We start from the raw sequence: 21,221 nt of genomic DNA on the forward strand, positions 1-21,221 counted from the left end.
AAATGGACGCTAAGCCCGTGGGTCCAAATTTATGTTGGAGTAAATCCTTCACCATTGGGTTGTGGCAATTATACTGATCTGTGTTGAAGGACTTCTGACTTACATTGGGTGCCAAAAAGATCTGTGTGGGCCTTCATGGTTGTTGGGCCTATACTTGGAAATGGACAACACGAGACCAATTTGGGCTACACGTCCACCATTAGAGGGGCCACTGCCAGTGGCGCTATTAAACCCTATATTTCATCTCATTATGTAACATTTAAATTGAATTAAAAATTTTATCTCCAAGAAAGTTACTAGAAAGTACGTCTTCCAAAGCATTCCTCCGGTAATTTTCAAGGACGTAACTGTAAGTTTGGAGATACAAATTCCTAGCTTTCTTTTTCAGACTGTAGCACTGGCGACTCTATTCTCCTTCAAAACTGTGACAGGGGTGTCTTGGGGTCAATAAACCAGCAACTAGTCCTATATCTAGTTGATGGGCGATCCTAACACATCGTGTATTTATATTCATTCTCGTGTGAGTCTGGGTAAAGATGAGAGGCAAGCCCCTTGATGTAGAGAGTCCTTGTGGGCAATTGCTCTCCTTTTGCACGTAGCCTTCAAAATGTTTTCAGATAAAAAAAAATAGGGGATTGCCCGAGAACAAAGCCCATTTTAACCCAATAAGTTGGCCAATCCAGTAACAATCAACACTGTTTGAATTCAATACGGTGCGTGCACATTCAAGGGGAGACTGCTTATTTCTTCCTAATGAAATTTATATATATGGTTCCTGACAACAAAATTTTATATTATTACTCTTGTTATAAATAAATCGTATTAAAAAAATTAAAGTACTAAAAATACGAAAAATATTTTTTTTGGTAAATAAAAAATTAATAAAATGATATTCTTCTCATACTTTTTTTTGTTATTTTTGAAACGTTTTTCTTATAATAAATAGACATTTTTGTATTTCTAAAATAAATTATTAAGTAAACGATCTATTTACTCTTTCTTTTTCCTTAAATTTTTTATGCCATGAGGACTTTTGAATGTTATAAAAACTGTAAGGGAGTAAATGGTACTCAGCATTAAAAAGCAAGCAATTTGTTTAATTAATTGAGTCGATGAACATGATGAAACTTGGCTGCGTTAAAAAATAATGATGATGATGGTGGTGGTGGTGGTGGTGTTAACAAAAGGGGGTAGTTATAAGATGGGGACTAAAGAGCAGATGAAAACCACCAAAAATGAATTGTTCAAAAATTCAAATCAAGAGTCAAAAAAGTACGAGCCCCCAACACTAGAGAGAAGATAAGATAATAGTCGAGGGTGAGAGCGATATTAGTGAAGAAGGAGACAGAGATCAAACTTGGGGTCCCCGGACATTTCGGTTATGCATTACATTAGGCCCCTTGTAATCAAATTTCATCAACATTACAAAGAAACCACTTTCTTTATTTCACATCAAAACTTTATAATTATCTAAACATGAGATATTAGTTGCACCAAACCTCACCGGTCTATTACCTATATAACCCTGTAATAGGAATACAGAATTATATACTATAATTATTATTATGATATGGTTCGAGTAAGATCGACAGTACTATATAGTCACTGGGGAGTTCACAATTCACGTTCACATAGCATGGCTATATATACGTACATGTGTGTGTGTGTGTGTGTGTGTGTGTAGAATTAGGAAATTTGTATGTGACATGAGTTAGGCGGGGGGGTACGTTAGAGGCAATTGGGCCATGAGTGTCTCGGCGTGGGAAGGCACAGCAAAAGTCCTGTAATGAGGGCTTGGATCTGGATGCATGGGCGCATTCATCTGAAAAGAAAATATATAATAGTGTCAAGAGTGTCATAATCCATCCATGATGGTCTGCTGGTTGGCCGGGGTTCGCACCACCGACGAATTTTGTCGTATCGATGTTCTCTTCGTGAATGGCCTACCACTTTCATGTTCCATGGACCTCCGCACTCTCTCTCTCTTTGTATCATGTTCACGCCACTGTATCTCAATTCATTACCGACTGCACTTCCCCCCCCCCCCCAAAACAAAAAAAAATTGTATTAATTTGGAGATCATTCCTCCCCATTTTCTTTTTCTTTTTTAATTAATTTTCCTCATTTAATTGTATTTTACATATGCATAATGCTATTGTACCTTCTTCTTCTTTTTTTCCCCCTTTTTTATTGAATATATGCACTAAATTATCACCTAAAAGAAATATTATGCAAAAACGCCTCATTTCCTCTCCTTTTGTTCACAGCCAAGCAACATTAATTCAAGTTGGGGAATGAAATATTTGCCCCTTGTATGTCTACTACTACATACTACGATGGAATGGTTTGAAAATAAACCATTAATATTCTTCTTTAGTACTTGAAAGCTTCTTAACATTCGCATACAACTTTTTTTTTCTTTTTTTTTTAAGAATCAATGGATAAAGTGCTTTTGAATACAATGAATCACTTCAAAACACATTCTTCATTCATTCTTCACTTTAACATTTGCTATATAGTTACTACTCCTAACAAGTATGTTTTTTGGCTTTCAAGTTAGAACACAAATTAATATCGTGATAAATGATTGATTATGTTCATTTAAAAAAAATCTTTATATATATAATCATGATTTGATAGTATATAAACATAAGAAAAAGGTATCTACACTAAAGAAAAACTATATATATATATATATATTTATAATATAGAGCATAGGAGATGAGATAGTGTAGCGGCAATAGAATCATGAAAGAAATATGAGCAATACTTCAATCTATGGTGTGCAAATTGTGATTTTGTAATGGGACATAAATAACTTTATCAATCACTAATGCGACTTTAATCCATGATTTCTGAACGGATCTTTGCTTTGATTCTTCAAATAACCAAGCCCTCCACTCTGTATAGATCACAACTGACTTGGAGCCCTCCGAACATTGCCATGAGAATTAAACAATTTTGGTTCCAGGCTTTCAATATTATTTAGGTAAGCTTTGTAAGAATCACAGGACCATTTTGCATTTCCGATGAGATTGCTCGTGCTTGTCATATATCTTTAGGAGGAAATATTAATCTGTATCTAACCGATAGGGGCGATTTCTATATATATACAATTGAATATGTTTTCTTTATTGTATTTCTTCATGGATCATTTCATGTTAGCGGTCTAGATATGAGCAAATAATGCAAATCTCCATTGAACATTTGCAAAGATTGCGGAGATGATAAAATCTCATTTGGAGTTGTGATTTAAGTGATTAAAATAACCTAGTGGCTAACCTCTAGTGTACAGACAGAGCCAATTATGAAAATGATAATTTAACCACGTATAGTATAGATGATTAGGCGTCCACTATAACCTTCGTGAACACTTCCAACTGCAGCACGTGACACGTGTGAAAAAAGTATGCAGCTAACCATTTTTTAATGCTGGAACCGAAGGCCAAACGCAGCCTTTCCCCATGTCATGAGTGTACTAATCTTTAAAATCTATTGAGACCCAAAAAAATAAAATCATATTACTGTAGCATATAAAATAATAAAATTATTTATATTATAATATTGTGATTTTGATTATGGTGTTGTTTTGTAAATGACCAAATATCAGTTTTCATATCAAAATCACCACCACCCACAAAATTAGCGGTTCTCACCGTCCAATAAAAGGCCCTCCAAGAAAGACTCTCCTCACATCGATTCCTATTGGTCTATCATAAACCCCTACATCACAGCCTGTGCCTTTATCACCTTCATGGTAAGAGGCAAGATCGGCAAAAGCATTATTAGTCATTTAGAAATAATTGTTATGCAATACCACCAGTAGCCGAAACAGAAGCTTCCGCTCTCTCTCTCTCAAAACTCTCTTTATAAGGCTTTGTAATCCAAGCTCTCCATTTGGGATTTGAGAACAAATTTTTCTCTTTTGCTTTACGTGATCCATGGGTTTCCCAGTCGGGTACACAGAAGTATTCTTGCCGAAGTTCTTCGTACACACGCTTTCCTTTCTGGGTTTCATCAGGAACATCATTATCTGCTTGTTTCGCTATCTGGGTCTATCTGATTTTCTTGAAACAGACGTCATTTGGCCCGACAACTCTCCGACCCGAATACCCGAAAACGCGCCTGTATCCGCTCGCCTGATCCGAGAAATCCTGCCAGTGATCAAGTTCCAGGACCTGGAGATGGTCAACGGAGACCCGCCCGAGAATTGTGCGGTTTGTTTGTACGAGTTTGAAGGCGGAGAAGAGATCAGGTGGTTGAGGAACTGCAAGCACATTTTTCACAGGGCGTGCCTGGACCCTTGGATGGACCATGATCAGAAAACGTGTCCGCTTTGTAGGACACCCTTTGTGCCCGACGAGATGCAGGAGGAGTTTAATCAACGGCTCTGGGCTGCTTCCGGTGTTGATGATCTTTTCAGTGAGTACAGTTCGGTTCCGGAGTTGTAGAAATCTTTGTAGGGTTAGAATTGATGAAATAGCTAGTTTTTGTTCGATGAGTTTTGTATATACTTCATCAACAAAATGAAAATTTGGCACGTAGCAATACAACAAATTTAAGAAATAAATGAAAGAAACAAAGTTTCGTTATATCATGGATGTTTTTTTTTTTTCTTCGTTGAACTTTTTATTTCCATCATTTTTTTATGTTAGATTCTCACAATTTATCTTTCAATGGTATATTTTTTTTGGACGCGGTGATTTTTTTTTTTATAGATAAATTTACTTACCCCTTTAAGGAAAAGGGGAAAGAAAATTGAGCTTATTAAGGTTTGTTTAATCTCAATAGCTTTATGTTATGAGGCAGCAGGCTGTAAATTGGAGTAATTCATAAGATTTTTTAATGTTAAAAAAAGGCTATCATATGAAACATTAGATTGTTAATACTTAATAGTAGAGTAAAAAGTTCGTCAAGTAGGTGGCTGGCTGAACGGTTTGTTAGGATTTTGTCAGGATCTGACAGTGGATCGTCATGATGAATTTGATCAGATATAATAATATTGATGATAGTTAATTTGTTAAGATTTTTTTTTACTTTTCTTTCGTATATACGTGGGGTTAAAGAACCCAGAGGGTGTGGTACGGTAAAATAAATTAGTGATTAAGGGTGATGTTCAGTGATAATTATATTTCAAAGTGTAGCATTACTTGAATCGAAGCTATTGCATTAAAGCTGGTGGGTGTATTGTGATATTCATGTCTCTACATAATGAATGATAATGTTGAAATTGGACTTTGTGCCTGAGCGATCACTTCACCAGGCTCTGTAACTGTGATCTATAAGTTTCCAAGCTGGCTTCTGGTAACAAGACCTGAAACTGGGGCAACTTCTGCCACATGACATCTGAATCGATCTGTCCAAATTTCTATCTTACTCGAGGAGCGAGGTACAGGCCTCTCTGTGCTGATCATCCAAATTTTATCTACGGGTACGGCTATGATCTGAATCATTATATAATTATCATACATATAGAAGCTTAAACGGTCTTGGATCCTGTATGTTTTTGTATTTTAAAGAAAGGGAAACAAAACAAGGGTATCCTATGCGACAAGTTGGGTGGTAAATTTATAATCAACCATGGTGAAGATTTAATGAAACCATTTTAAAGATGGAAAGTGCCAAACCACAGTAATGATTGAGAGATCCTAAATGAATCTTTAATATTGATTTTACTAAGAGGTTGAATCTGTGAAAATGATTACGGCCTAGATATAATAATATTCAATGCTCTACCCCACTTAAGTACACCATATTAATTTGCATCTACTCTTCTTTAAAGAGGGGGGGGGGGGGGCAAAACAATTGATATTATGAAAAAACCGAACACAAACGGGGGGTGGATTAGATTTGACACACACCTGAAAACTAATTGGTTTGTCTAAAAAAAAAAAAAAATAAAGATTTTAAGGGTTAAAAATTAAAAAAAAAAGTCGAACATAACTAGAATTGAACCATGTAGATTCGGTTCGTAATTTTTAAAATATCTATTCGATTCACCTCAGTTCGATTTAAAAAAAAAAAAGAAAAAAGAGCCGTATCCACCCCTAATTTTTATTTTTTTAATTTTTTTAGTGTCCTCTGGTTTAAAACAAAACTTTCCATTGTGTGAAATGAAAGCACACTTTGAGTGGCTAGTGATGAATGCAAATCTTTCGACCCAAAAGATTTTGCCATTGAAATTGGGCTTACGATCGCCAAATTATTGTCTAATTCTACAGTCCAAGCCCATATCATTTTAACCTCGATAAACGTCAGCCGTCGATTTTGACGACTTCCATAGGTTGATACTCCCGTAGTATATATACTATGATTACCGAGCGTCGTTTGACTTCATTAACAGAATCCTGAACGAAGACACAACCATTTTGCTAATTTACAAAAAACACCCTGTAATAGCTACCAATTCATAGCCATCTTTGAAGTCGTTCCAAGGAAATACAAATATTGTCAAGTCTAACGCACGAAATATTTAACTGACTGAATTTCCCGTTTGAGTTCTGACGGTTTTAATTTCATTTTCAGCTCACAAACATAAACAAACCCCCCATCATCATATTCATTTCCTCACTCTTTCCACTTTGCTTAAACCCCAAGACTCTCTCATTCGTATAGTTAAATCAAAACTTACTTTCTATTATATATCATTTCTCAAGTCTGAAGATCTAGAGAAGTCCACAACAAGATCAAAAGGATTTAATTATGCACAAAAGGACTATAGCTGTTATCGTGTTGCTTGGATCTTTTATGCTGAGCGTAAAATCTGATCTACCATGTGATGACAGTAGATGCAAAACGGGTTCCTGCAACAGCACCGGTGCTTGCATTTGTAATATTCCTGATCCATCCACGATCTTAGACGGCGATCGCCCCTTTCTCGGGTACGTATGTTATTACAATTAATGATCATCGTTAATTCCTTAGATGATCTCATCATTATAGATCCATTCTTAGAGCATAGCCAAGATGCATATATTTATGTGTGTTTGTGTTTGGAAAATGGAATACACACAGGGGAAAGTTTTGTGACGAAGAGATGACAATGTGTGATGGAACAAACGAATTTTGGTGTGAGCATGGAGGGAAATGTGAAGAGATAGTTCAGGGGGAGATGTATGACTGCAAATGCCCTGCAGGGTATGCAGGTGAGCATTGTGAGCATTCTGGGACTCCTTGTGGTCAGATATTCTGCTTTCATGAGGCTCAATGCTTGGCTCTATCTCAAGTACATAATGCTTGCGATTGCCCTCCTGATTGGAAAGGAAGTGCTGATTGCTCTCTCCCAACACTATCACAAACAGGTCATTCATTCTGCTTGTGTTATATAATTAACACTTCAATTTTATCATCAACAATCTCATTTTAAAACTTTAACTATAGTTGTTCTGATGAGTATCGTACGTATCTCTAATACTTGTTTCCGATTCTTCTGTAAATTTAACCATAGCCAGGTATCCCCAAGACAAAATCAGCAACAATGCTAATGTGGGTGTAGTTCATCTTTTCCCAAACCAGTTTTGAGAATACCCCTTTTGCTTCATGTCAAGGCTGAAGCTAAGTCACTGGATTTCTTCTTATTATTATTATTTTGTTATTCTACAGTGGATGGTTGGGTTCTTGGCCTTTTCATGTTCAGCGGGAGCTGTTGTAGGAGGTGCTATCTACGCCAAGAAATTATTCAAAAAGAAATCAAACACTGCTCCAAGATTCCAGCAACTATCAAGTGTGCAGACTCAAGATATATTGGACGGCGATGAGAATGAATGATTCAATGATCCGCAATTAATGATTCCTCACACCTTTGATCTGTGTATATATATTTTTTTGGGGGGGCTTTTTCAGGGTCTTATATCTTGTATTAATTTTAAAAAGGTTGTATGACTATATCTATTGGGAAATATCAGTTGTCAGTGACTTATGCCGTTATATATGATTAAGAATTCGTTTAAATTTCTTCGATGAATTCAGATATAAACTATCGTGCAGTGTACCAGACTCCCTGTAGAAACCCTAATCTAGGTCTTGAAGAAAAGGGTCCAAGCAAATAATACTACACTTGCACCGATCTCACTCGAGGCTCGAGGAATGATGATGAATGATGATCTGCTAAATAAAAGATTTTATTCCCGGTCACCATGTCTATGCACAGCACTGGATTTAAAAAGATGTCGGTTGACGTGATCACCCAGGTAGTTTAATTATGCATGTACCGGACAGCTTTCACATTACTTCATTTAAGAAACCTTCTTCTCTCCAATTAAGGTGCGCTTTTCGTGCTAAATTGGCTACTATTATATATATATACACATCAGTATTAATTCAACAATGTGTGTACGGGGAGAATACAAAGATAACGTGGCTAAATATCAGCTAGTCTCTTGTTTCATGATCAATTCAAAATTATTTTTTTTTTGTCGGTTTTTCTATTGGGCCAAGCCCATTCTTTTGACCCCAAAACACAGAAATCCTAACCCGGTTCTGTTATAAATTCTTTCTTGTGAATTATGTGAACGCAAGAAGAATAACCGGAATATGAGCTTCAGGGTGAAAAAAATCACTACGTGATACTGATACGCAGGCTGCAAAGGAGGCGCGATGTATTAGCTGGCAGGGTTCACCTCTGATACCGCTTCTTTACCAGTCTAATTAATTAACATATTGTACTTTTACAGTACTGAGCTGAACCAAATTAAGGGGGAAAAAGAAAAATAAAAAAAAATATCTGAAGGGCTATTCTCAGCATTTCTGCTGGTTTCTGAATTATCGGGCATTTATACAAACGTCAAGGCATCTGGGGAGTAAAATTACCATCCGTCTAAAACTTTTCGGAATTCAACTTCCTAATAAAATTAATGAGTAAAAAATTACACTCAACCTAGCTCAATTTTGGAACGATTGTTTGTTTACATGCAGATGATACATAGGCCAAAATGGATAATATATAGAATTTAGTTATGTTTTATAGGCCAATTGCAGCGGCAAGTGGTGGGTCAGTTTAGAACGGTGTAGGTCCTTAGCGCACTTTGTTTCATCGTTCTAATTTTAATTACCTCTTAGTTTCCGCTAAAGATTGTCCTGCCGGGTGACACGTCTGCCTGGTGTCACCCCTTTCCAAAAAATATATATATATACACACACACAAACACACATTGGCATTACCTAATCTCTGGATTATTCGCTGCATTTATGCCCTGAAAGCTCTAATGTCCGCAAAGACATCACAGCCGTTGCTGGGGTTCCCTTCCTTTAGCCTACACATCAAATTCATTTTTGACGTGGGCCAAACGTGGTTGCGACTTCCTTTCACCGCGCGTGCACATTAGCGCGTCTCTTCCACGCTTCATTCCTTCCCTCTCTGTTCGAGGAGGAAAGAATCGGAGATGTTAGGTTACAGGATCTTCTGAACCATCTCACCCTTTTTAAACCAACGAATTCTCCATAATACCCCTTTACGCAGGCCTACTGTTGGAGAAGTGGAACACATAAAAGGAGACTGACTCTTCCAGTATCGGCATATACAATCCTTGAAATATATTCAACTGGGCAAGTAATGCTCAATCTGTACGTAGCTTATCATGGAAGTGGGCTGCACGTGATAATTTCTTATAAAAGAAAAACAAATAGCTTTGGACAACTATCGTGACGTGTAATAGCGGCAGCTTTCTTTTTACTCCCAAAGAAATCTCCGCAAATAAATATAAAACAAAAGGGCAAGATTGTCAAGAAAAAGAAAACGAGACGAAACATATGAAGGGCCGAGAAAGCAACAGAAAGTTAAGAAACCCTGATTATCGAGTTCTGTGAGATCTGCAAAAAACCATGAGAGAGAGACCCGCCTGTGAAAGAGAGAGAGAGAGAAAAAAAATTAAATTATAAACACAAAAAAAAAGAATAAAATAAGATAAAATAAAAAGAAGCTTTTAAGATCTAAATATAAATACCGGTCTCTATTATACCTGTTTATTATCTATCTTAGAATATGAGGATTCGCAAGAACGCGAAGCTCTCTTCGATATTGCCTTCGCACGCTTCAACACCAGAGACTCTGCAGACACACGTGTGCCAGCTGAACCAGTCGCCATGGGATGTGATTCCTTTCTCTCAAGACAGCTGCCCATCTTTAATTTATCAAGTGAGTTTACTTTCTCGTTGTTGATATTATCACAGATCTATCGAAACCCTCCTGTATTTTACCCTCCATTTATCTGCATTTTCACTTCCGGGTTCTAGGGTTTTGTGAACACACTCCATTAGGGTTTCATTAAAACCCTAAATTTTCTCGTTTTTGTCGTGTATTCACATTCAAACAGTCGATTAGGGTAATGGATCGTTGCCATTTCTCGCTATTATCGCGTGTTATCAGCTCTTATTCTTCTGCGTTTTGCTTCTCAGTTCGAAGGAGAAGATAGCTTCACAGGAAATGGGAGCTTCGGGGAATCTATGGGCGCTGTTGAGAGGTAATCAACTATTCTTCTTCAAATCGAATCTTTGGTTTCAATTTTGTCTCATATTTTTATCTTCATCGAGTGTTAGGGTTTTTTATTTTTTTATTTTTTTATTTTTTGTAATTCATCATTTTCGAATAGTAATACAAAAGGGCAGTAATTATCCAAAAATTTGTGATGGGTAGCGAGCCTCAATGTGTTTGTGATTGTAAATATGTTGCATATACGCGCAGCGTGGCTTCGTTGATGGACGGAGAAGAGAAGGCAGTAATGTTCAAAGTGGATGAAATGGTTGTCGACGATAATGAGAATGTGTTCGACAGTAACGAAGAAATTAAAGTGGATGACGAATTTGGGCTCGATAATGATTATAAACCTCCAGCTTGTTGCATAAAGACAGATGGCAAGGGCTGGCACTGCAGAAACGAGCCCAAATACGGGCACAACTTGTGCGACCATCACTTATCTTTGCTCAAATCTTACAGCAACGGCACCTGTTCTTCTGTTACCCACTCTATCAAGAAACCTGACAAGGCAGTGGCCTTCAGTCGACGAGGCCGAGCTCGGGCAGCGAAGAAGGGTTCGTCGTCGAGTTCAAATCCGTACGAATTTTACTATTATTCTGGGTTTGGGCCTTCGTGGGGAAAAAGGAGAGGGGATAGAGTAATTGGAGAGAAAAAATGCGAAGCCGAAGAAGCTCACGAGAATACCCCACCGAACGATAAAACGCCGTCGTCTTCCTCACAAATTGATAATGATGAATTTGATTTTGTTGATGATGAATATGACGAGGATGACGAGAATGGAGATAGTGGAAAGAAGAGAACGAGGAAGCCTGTGAAAGCAAGATCATTAAAATCTCTCATGTGAGCCAGGGTTTGTAGATCGCACGGATGCTGGGTTATGCTGGGTTTCTTTTGTTTTTGTGTTTAGTATCGAATGTTTTATGATTATCGTTTTTTTTTTTTTTTTTTTTAATTTTAACTTTGGGTAAGTGGTTAGGGTTACTGGTTTTCGGACCTTTTTTTTTTTTTTATGATTAGAATTACTCTTTAACATGGCAGTGGCGGTCTTTCTATGGTGTGACTCCAGTAGACCGAAGGGATTGTGTACTAAATCGATGTTTTGAAATGTAAGGGTAGTTTTGTAAATTTCCACTTTATGTTACAATTTGCAGTAGGTTTTGCATAGATCTTGTTACTTGTACTTAGTCGTGCATGCAATCTATGGAGAGAATCATTTTCTTTTCAAATAATTATTAGGTTTGGTCAATTTCAATTTGTAATGTGACAATCACGTGGACTTAAAATTTCATCTATTTTCACATTATTTTCTTTTGTTGTTCCTAATTTCAGCACTTTATTTTTTCAATTACGAAATTTATAATAAAGAGTTGGGTTAAATTATTGCATATAAATATATCTATTTATAAAACTTTTTTTGACAAATAATACAATCACAAATATTTTTGTACAAACTGATATAACATAATAATAAGATTAATTGAGTAAAAATTCATATGAACCATATGATTTGTTTTTACTATTTATATTTTCAATCAAGCAATTATTTTTTGTCACATTAATTTAAACAATATTATTTGTACTTTATACATGCAATAAGGGATAAATAAGTATTACCATTTTGAGAATATTTTTTGTTAAAATAATTCTAAAAAAACAATTACTTAATGCAATTTTTCTCTTATAAAAAAAATATTTTATTTAATATATATCTTATGTTTGGAATGGAAGAATAATCCGAGTTTGTCCATATCAATCATATGTATCCATTTTTTTATCATTAGTTCAACTTTTATTTATTCTTATATGGATTAAGATGAGCTCAGAGTAGATTCTCTATTATTACTCTATTCAGTATTTACAAACATCAACAAAGAATAAACTCTAACTGGTAAGTTGTAACGTGATTAATAAGTGCTATTACCTTTGCAAAATGACTAAGTTACCTCTTTGTATGCGGGAATTGTCGCATTCACATAAGCAACAGATAATCGATTGCAAGGATGAATTCACTAGCTTCGTTGACTTTTACATGACCAAATTCAGTCTACAACGCCTCCACAAACGAGAAAAAGATTCTGATACAAGTCCGAAAAGCATAATCCGGTCAATAAATAGAATGGATTACACAAGTCACGCACTCTATAATCGGTTTGACGATAATTGTTAAAAATCTAACGTTGATATTGTACACAAGTAAACCAGAGGAAAATGAATCTTTAATTAGGTTGATAACACCAAAAATAATAAATAAAAACAAACATGGCACTTTTGGCCCAGAAAAATTGGACTATCAAAATTAGTATAACCACAAGAATTAATCCGGTTTGATTAAAAACTGTCACAATCAAATATGTAGGTTTCATTTGCTAACTTACTCGAGTACAAAAGAAAGTACAGGATCCTTCGGGTTTATGCTGTTGTCGATCGACAGAAGCAAATTACCAACAGAGTATATAAGAGATATTTTCTTTTTCTAATTATTGTAATAATCCACGCACTCCGAAAGCACGTGGAGCACACTTGAGAAAAGGGACTCCGACATTCAACATGTCGTAATTTGTAAATTGTGACCTTGTTTTCGCACAGTGCTCAGTCGGGGCTCATGACTGGCCTGACGGGTGCCCTGTTGTCCTGCGACACACATTTTGTTATTATTTTTTATCCTCTTCGTTCTCAAATCTCACTCTGCATTATTATTTTCGACGAAAGAAAATCTGCCCTAACCAATTCAAGTAACAATGAATGAATGGGCCACGGCATAAATTTGTAAATTTCCATATTTTAAATTGAATGGAATTACTTGAGCTTGAAGCCTACGAGATGAAGAAATTGAATATACCGTCAATGATCTTGAGAATCAGCAATTGAAGATTATTATTATATAGCCCAAAAGACCGATGGGTAGACCGGATTTAGATTTTATTTTATATTTCTGGGAAATGAGGCAATTGTCTATTAACTCCGCTTACTCAAAAGGGAGAAACTCGTATCATGACCAGAAAATTAGATAGTTACCATTCCGTATTTGCTAAAATGTTAAGACTCGATATAGATAGATGCTGCTAAATATTACACATACATCGAAATTCCTAAGGTATGGAGATCATATGGATCGTACAGAGATAGGAAAGAGAAGCCAAAAGCCACGGGGAAAATCATGTACAATAAAATACACTGTAGGGTAGTCGTGCAAGATGTTGCTTGAACACCAACATCACTTTAACACACTGCATCTGGAAGATGTTGCTTGAACACCAACATCACTTTAACACACTGCAACAAACAAAAGGATACCGCAAACATGATAAGTTTTCATCATCAATAATGACCTAATTTAGATTTGCTCATGTCTCAACCTAATATCAAACTTCACTGTTAAAATGATACAAGTAAAACACAAGCTACTTACTTGTATAAATAGGCAGCAATTCCTAGGATTATGCACAAGAGGATGATATCAATGCAGAAGTTTCGACTGGATCTCAGCTGAAATAAGATCAATAAGCAAACAGAAATGAGAGTAACGACGCTGTATAGTTGAGCTTATTGAATAGAGCTTACAGGAGTCGAGCTTTTCTAAAAAGAGGTTTTTCCAATAGAGCTTTTGACAAAAAGTCATAGGATGTTTGGTTGTCAATTGAAAAAGCTTTTTTGAATTATTAGGCTCTTTGGTTCTACAACACTAAAAGTGCTTTTAAGTTGTTAAATTACCAAAAAAGATATACAAAGAACTAATTTCATAATCATACAAATTTCTACAAAATGCAACCAAACTATCAATTTATATGAAAATTACACATTTCTTCGGTGTTCAAATTCAACAAACAAGATTTTAGGGATTTTACATATACATATATATAAGGGTCCTTTGAAATTAACAAAACTGTGTTAGGTCATTTTTGACATTATATACAAAATAAAAAAGCTATTTTGCATCTAATCCCAAAAGCCCAAAAGCCCAAATTGTGGAAAAAGAGGCAAAATAGCTTTTGGAGAGCCCAAAACTTCTACTCCTTTCTTAATCACACACCACTAAAAACTTTGATAAGTGCTTTTGGAATAAAAAAAGCACTTAACGACCTTTTCAAAAGCCATACCAAACACACACTAAGGGCATAAAAATGGGGAAGGAGGGCATGGCTTCTGCATTTGAATTAGGGTTTGCATATAAAATTGCAACCAAAAGATCTTAGTGATATATAATATCTTTACCTGGGTTAGAGTATCCTTGAGTCTCACGTTGGTACTTTTCAGATCAGAGGTTGCCCTGTCAACCTGAATGATGTTCAAATAAAATTATTTATCAGTGAGGTTAATCCCTTCAAAGCAGAATACGTAATTGAATGTGGACTTCAAATTTTATTATTTTATTATTTTATTTTTAATGTTGTTCACCAATACCAAAAAATATTCCTAGAGGACACCCAATTTTGGCAAGGATTTTCTATTCTTTGAATTAGTTGACCGTCATTGACTTCTCAATTTGATTAAATACAATTATGAAAATAGTACATTCTTTAAAAGGGAAACAAATACATGGAAAATTTCACCTCAAAATCACCAAGCAGTGGAAAAAAATAAGTTCGCATCAAGACATAGCTACCAGAATCTTGAAAAGAGGACCATCCAAGAGAGATCTGTTTTCCTACTCCTAATAAATGCTATGCTCCCACCACACATTGGGAGATACCAACAAAGGAATAAAGGATTACCTTTTCATCAATTTCATCCATCATGGGCACTTGCCTGTCAATTTCCTGCACAAAGTACAGACAGAATGACGAAAATCAACATTTGATTCCACTATTTTTATAACACAAGAAATGGGAGAAAGGTACAAGAGCAAACCTCATTCATGTCATGAGCCATGTTCTTCAATGTGTCCAAACCTTCCCCTATAACATCTAAACCTTGGTCCTGAAAAAGGTGTCAAATAGATATAAAATTGGAACTTTTTCAACTCATGATATCTAAACACAAATAATGTTTAAATTGCATAATAAATTATACTACTATTTAACATATTCTAGCTCCATAAACTCACAAATACAAAACACTTGCCTGTTTCATTCTCCGCATCTCATACTCTTGCCTAAACCCACTCGACTCTTCGGTTTCTTGGAAATATTCATCATCAAATTTCCCACCTAACAAATTAAAGAGGGAATATCAAAAAAAAAAAAAAACTAAGTACTAGTGTTTTTTTTTTTTTTCTTCTCTATAAATTAAGACAAATATGTACCTGAATAAGTGTCAAATTTGATTCCTGTGTATGAGGCCGAAGTTGTCCCACCACCAGTTTGTTTAGCTGCAGCTGTTGAACCATCAGGTATCCCTTCAATTCTATCTTTGAGAGCAGCAACTAAGTCACTTCGAGCCTCAAGTTCCTCTTTTGAAAGCCCTTTTACCTGAATAACGTAAGAATGCAATTATACAAGATTGATCTATCACAATTCACTAAGTGAAATGAAATAATTTTTTTTTTTGAAACAAATACCTTTTTAAAAGCAAGTCTTTGTAATTTAGCCACTTCTTCAAGCAACCTAGCTTTTGTTCTTCGTATCTCCGCGTTCATCGCAACTGCCGTCGCACGATTTTTCTCTGTTGCTGCCGCCTCCGATTTCTAAAAAAAATTCCGATTTTTGAGAGTTGTAAAGTTAAACCCAAATAAGGAACCAAAAAAAAGAAAAAAAAAACAGTTGTTAAAGTTTAAATCAAAGAAGATAAAGTTACCTGCAGAGCAGCGTCGAGGTCGGCCTGAACGACGCCGTACAGGCGAGCGAAAGCGTCGTCGCCGTAGACGTTGAGCTCTTTTTGTTTATCGACATCGTACTTGTCATATTTCTTGCAAATCGCGTCGACTCTTGTGATCAAATCTATCACACTCATTTTCTCTTTTGATTTTCTCCCAATGGGTTTCGAATTCAGTTCAAAATAAAGACAAGAAAGGACGACGTCGTCGAGGCAGGCGAGAGTCCCCGCAGCAAGTCAAACGAGGGAGCGGTTAGGCTGGGTTTGGTAATATCTGTTTCCGTCTGATTCTTGCCACGTGGATCGTAAAACGATCATGGGGGCCGGGACCCATTGCATGCTGGAGTTGGCGTTATTGTACGGTCAGACATTCGATTTGACTTTCGCTTTTTTTGGTTTTTAGTTTTTACTCGCGATCAGTCCTTCACAAGGTCTTTTAAAAGTTAATAGATAAATTTCATTTGATTGTAACTTGTTAAGGAGACCCTTTTACAAATGAACTCATAAATTATAGCATAAGGCCATGTCTATGTTATCTATAGCACACCCCTCAATTTGTCTTGGAGTGAAGAGATTGATTGACTGAAGTGAAATGACATCAAATGGCCATAAAATTGACACGTGCAATTAATCTCAACTGATAAGATCGATAAATATTCGGTTAATGAATTTGCAACAAGACAATCATCAGATACCGTAAGAAATTGATAAACAAACTTGTAGGTAACAAAACTTACAATAGAAAGAGCAAGTCCGTGGCTCATGCAATTAATAGTGCGAAACATTTAAATATGGTATGTGAGGTGCCCGAACAGTCATCGGTCATCCGTTATTAGAATCAACAACTAGATAAAAAAAAAAAAAAAACAATAATAAATAATAAATAAAGAAGCAGCGCCGTTCGTAGGACACAAGCTGACAATAACCCAACTTATTCGATTGTACGGGAGCAAGTTTGTGTGGATTAATGATTGCCTTTTTGTTGTCTCGAAACTCCGTTGCCTTGAAAATCATCACGAAAAACTAAAAGTTCATGAATTAGTTTGGCAAGTTGGCCTGTTAATGTACGAAGGAGAAAATAAATAGCCAGGTTGATGAGAAGACCGCCAAATTTTCTCTTCAAAATCCAGACCCAAGAGTTTTCAATTCTTAACCCCCAAAAAAAAAAAAAAAAAAAAACAAAAGACAAAGTCCCCTTTTTATGGGCTAGTAGTTTTTGTAACCGATGCAATCCGACCACTCGTAATTAATGATAACGCTTGCGCTTGGACAGACATGGGCTTTTTATATTCAACCTTCCTTCTTGTCTCCAATTTTTTTTTTTTTTTGTTTTTTAATCTTTTGTTAACGAAGATTTTATTCTGGTAGTCGTTACTTGTGATTGGTTCATATCGGAATTTAATTAGATTGGGCACATTCGATACTGGTACTTTCTGTATATTTTCAGTTCCAACTACTTCCGACAAGCAACAGCCACTCCATATTTTTTGAGGAGATATTCTTCATTTAAATATAAAAATTGTTCATGAAAGCCTAATAATTAATTTTTTACTTTGTATGTTTAACCATGGATAATTTCTCGGCTTTTGACCTTTTCACCCTCGTCATGAATTTATCATTGACTTCATCACAAAACAGGGTACGGTTACCACAAGGACAAGGTAGCTGACCCTGTAGTATAATTCATCTTCTTGTTATCATAAAATAATAATAATTCATCTTCTTGTTCGTTGAACAATATTTGTTGTTGTGCTGCAACTATTTTGCCTCTTGGGCAAATTACGCCATGTTTGTCCATTGGCTACAGTACTGTTGGTTGGATATCCAATTGCTGGAATCCTACGAAGCCACAAGACAAGCAACTACTTTATAGGTTTCTTTCACCAACATAGTTGGTAATTAGCAGGTGAACTCTGGAAAAAACAAAAACAATTGCGAGAACAAATAGAACTATCAAGGTTAATCTTTGGTAATAACTAGAAGGATAATTGATGCAGCAATTGTGTGACTACTGCAAACTGTTGGAAACAAATAATGGCTCAAAGAAAATGTTATAAACTCATAATATATATATATATATATAGAGAGAGAGAGAGAGAGAGAGAGAGGTAATTTATTGAGATAAGTTGGTTGGGGGGAAAATAATTTTATGATAAAAAATAATTACAATAATTTAATGATAAAAATTTTAGGGGCATTAACTAGAGCCACTGGAAAACCCTAGATTTGACAATCCGAAGATGTCACCATAATGTGCGATTGTTTAAGCCGGCAAATCTAATAGCTCAAGATTAGATACACTGAGGCCATTCAAGTGGAAATTAATTATTTCCTTCAAATATGTTGTTATATAAATGTTTAACGTATTAGACTAAGGTGACGTTTGTTTTTTTATCTGAAATCTGAATAGACCTGAATTAGTATGAATTCTGAATAGATCTAAATATCTGAATCTCGAAAAATAATTATTAAGTTGTTTATTTTTTTCAACTTAAAAACTAAAAATATATATTTTTACATTTGTATCCATATTAAATTTGAATGTCAAATAATAATGTAGTAAATACCACAATATTTTAACATTTATAAGTAAAATTATATTCAAGTAAATACATAATGATTTTGGAATTTTAATATATAAAATACTATAAATTTCAAATTTTATCATATATAATATAAGAAAGAAAAAATTAATAAGATGCTTGAAACAGTTGATTTATATTTTATCTTGAAGTTGTCGCATGTAATTTTGATATTTAATGCTTGAGGAGTTGATATCAAAGTGAGGAGGGATTCCTTGTCGGCTAAAAAAATAATGATGAGATTATTATATGGGGTAAGTATCTATAGGTAAATTTTGAGATAGACATGAAACATAAATTATTTAGCAAGAATATTTTTTACATTAAAAAGTAATTGACTTAATTCAGATGTCTCCATTAAGTAAAAAGCCAAAAAAATTAGCTTATTTTATTAAGTTAAAATTATTTAAAAAATTCTATTAAATTATAAAAACAAACACCTCTAATTAATTTAATTAATTAAATTAAGTCACTTTTAAGTCATTAAGTTAAAAAACAAACGACAGCTAATAAACAATATTCTCCTTACAATTCATGTACTACAAATGTTGTAATTTATTCTGTAATAGTCTTCGAAGACTGAGAATTGAATGAAAAACTATTTGTTTAGAAACAATTTGCTGAGTTTTTCCAGAAACTAAAGCAGTGGAAATCAACAACCATGACGCAGTTCAAATTCTTCCCGGCAATCTGTCGAACAACTGCGGGGCAAATTATTTTGCACCTCTTTGTGACGTAATTCTTTCCAAATTTAGCACGAAAGCGCAACATCAAACTTTCTTTTCTCAATTTCGACCAACAAATCTATTATATAATTGATTTGATCTACCATAACCGTGTTGATACCGATGCATAATCAGATGGCCAATATTTCTTTAACAATGTTACCGTTGCATGCTTATGATTCATGCTATCAACGGTACCCTAAGCTATCAATATTCGCAGCATACTGTTCTGGAGAGTGGATTGCCGGACAACGCCGCGTGGTCCGTCGTTCTCAGTGGTGGTGGGTGCGCGCGATGTGCTTTCGCAGATGAGACTGAGATTTCTGTTGTCAGGTAACCGGATAAGCGAGTACCCCTGTGCAATTACATCCGTTGGATTGTGGTACTTCTAATCTAACGGTCAAATCCAGACAATTACAAAATAAAGTCATTGCTTACCACGTAGGCAAGGTAGCTGGCCCATGGTTTTTACAGATGTCAATTTTATTCTTCGTTTTAGTATTTTTCAAAAGATTCTTTTAAAAAGGACTCTTTTTTTGAATCAAAAGGACATTCAACACGTAACAAATAATAATACCTTTTGATAAAGTGTAATACTGCATTCACAATGTATTTTATACAAACAATGTTGTATAAAATCTGACAAGACATATTTTAATGACTTAGATTAAAACATGGTGTTACCTACGTGACAAGTAAATTTCCATTTAATTCTTGTGCTTAGGCTCTGAACAAATAAATTATGTATTCCTCATGGTACAAACTAGAAAAATATAAAGGGTAGTTAACCTAAAAAAAGAAAAATTATCAATAAAAAAAATCCACACGACACATCTATTATCTAAACTTTCTAATAATATTAAGTGAGTGAATGAAGGATTTATGTTTTTGAAGAAGCTTGAAAATAGAACGTAACTTGAATCATCTTAAAACTCATATTTGTCTGTACATCGTGAGTATCTTCAGGGCCGTCTAATTATCAAAATAGTTATATAATGAACCCGAAGCTTCCATCGGATCTTTCCTGATATTAGGCAATTTTTATACCAAACAGATATGAAGATTATAAGTAATTTATTCCCCTTTTTCTTAGTCACAAAAATACATAAGATTATTCTCTAAAAAGAAAAAATACTAAAGTGTCGTTTACTTTTTAACTTAATGACTTAAGATATTTAACTTAATTAATTAAGTTAATTACATGTATTTGTTTTTATAATTTAATGAGATTTTTTAGATAATTCTGACTTAATAAAATAAGTTATTTTTTTTACTTTTTACTTAATGGAGAAATTTAAATTAAGTTAATTATTTGCTAATATAAAAAATATCTCTATTTTGTAATTTATTTTTCATGTCTATTTCAAAACTCACTCATGAACATTTACCCACGTAATAATCTCATCATTAGTTTTACTTATAAATGTTAAAATATTATAGTATTTAATATATTATTTATTTAACATTTAAATTTAAAAAAAATATAAATATAAAAATATATTTTTTTAATTTTTTAAATTAAAAAAATAACTTAATATATATTATTTAAATTTAAATATTTAAATATATTTAAATTTAGATTAATTCAGATTTATCGTGATTTCATATAAAAAACGCACCTAAGATTGGTTTGCGCAGAAAAGTCTCTTATTACTTTAATTCACACCGTTGGGAAAAATAAGTGCAAACACG

At 34.6% G+C, this 21,221-nt stretch overlaps 4 protein-coding genes across 5 annotated transcripts; 3 read left to right on the forward strand and 1 right to left on the reverse strand.

Moving 5' to 3' along the window:
• Positions 1-3,800: 3,800 nt before the first annotated feature.
• On the forward strand, positions 3,801-4,592 carry LOC127900876 (brassinosteroid-responsive RING protein 1-like). The gene has a single exon (XM_052436165.1). It carries the CDS (start codon positions 3,942-3,944, stop codon positions 4,449-4,451), a length of 510 nt encoding a protein of 169 aa, XP_052292125.1. The 5' UTR covers positions 3,801-3,941; the 3' UTR covers positions 4,452-4,592.
• Positions 4,593-6,599: 2,007 nt separating this feature from the next.
• On the forward strand, positions 6,600-7,950 carry LOC107178699 (uncharacterized). Its single transcript, XM_015534196.3, has 4 exons — positions 6,600-6,881; positions 7,015-7,301; positions 7,448-7,485; positions 7,603-7,950. The coding sequence occupies exons 1-4, from the start codon at positions 6,703-6,705 to the stop codon at positions 7,765-7,767; spliced, it is 669 nt and encodes a 222-aa protein (XP_015389682.2). The 5' UTR covers positions 6,600-6,702; the 3' UTR covers positions 7,768-7,950.
• Positions 7,951-9,642: 1,692 nt separating this feature from the next.
• Positions 9,643-11,756, forward strand: LOC102613913 (hypothetical protein). The gene is made up of 3 exons (XM_006491092.4): positions 9,643-10,132; positions 10,393-10,457; positions 10,679-11,756. Exons 1-3 carry the CDS (start codon positions 9,980-9,982, stop codon positions 11,313-11,315), a joined length of 855 nt encoding a protein of 284 aa, XP_006491155.1. The 5' UTR covers positions 9,643-9,979; the 3' UTR covers positions 11,316-11,756.
• A 1,707-nt stretch (positions 11,757-13,463) lies between these two features.
• Positions 13,464-16,468, reverse strand: LOC102613617 (syntaxin-71). Of its 2 annotated transcripts, none has more exons than XM_052438888.1 (9): positions 16,205-16,468; positions 15,969-16,094; positions 15,714-15,879; positions 15,533-15,618; positions 15,320-15,388; positions 15,184-15,228; positions 14,684-14,746; positions 13,881-13,957; positions 13,464-13,698 (listed from the first exon to the last, which is right to left on the reverse strand). In XM_052438888.1, the coding sequence occupies exons 1-9, from the start codon at positions 16,358-16,360 to the stop codon at positions 13,686-13,688; spliced, it is 801 nt and encodes a 266-aa protein (XP_052294848.1). In that variant the 5' UTR covers positions 16,361-16,468; the 3' UTR covers positions 13,464-13,685. The 2 variants fall into 2 exon arrangements, with proteins under 2 accessions (XP_052294848.1, XP_006491154.1); XM_006491091.4 differs by having other exon boundaries at positions 13,464-13,744; positions 16,205-16,466.
• Between the last annotated feature and the right edge of the window lie 4,753 nt (positions 16,469-21,221).

The sequence above is a fragment of the Citrus sinensis genome, chromosome 3 (assembly GCF_022201045.2).
Source record: "Citrus sinensis cultivar Valencia sweet orange chromosome 3, DVS_A1.0, whole genome shotgun sequence".
Lineage (NCBI taxonomy): Eukaryota > Viridiplantae > Streptophyta > Magnoliopsida > Sapindales > Rutaceae > Citrus > Citrus sinensis.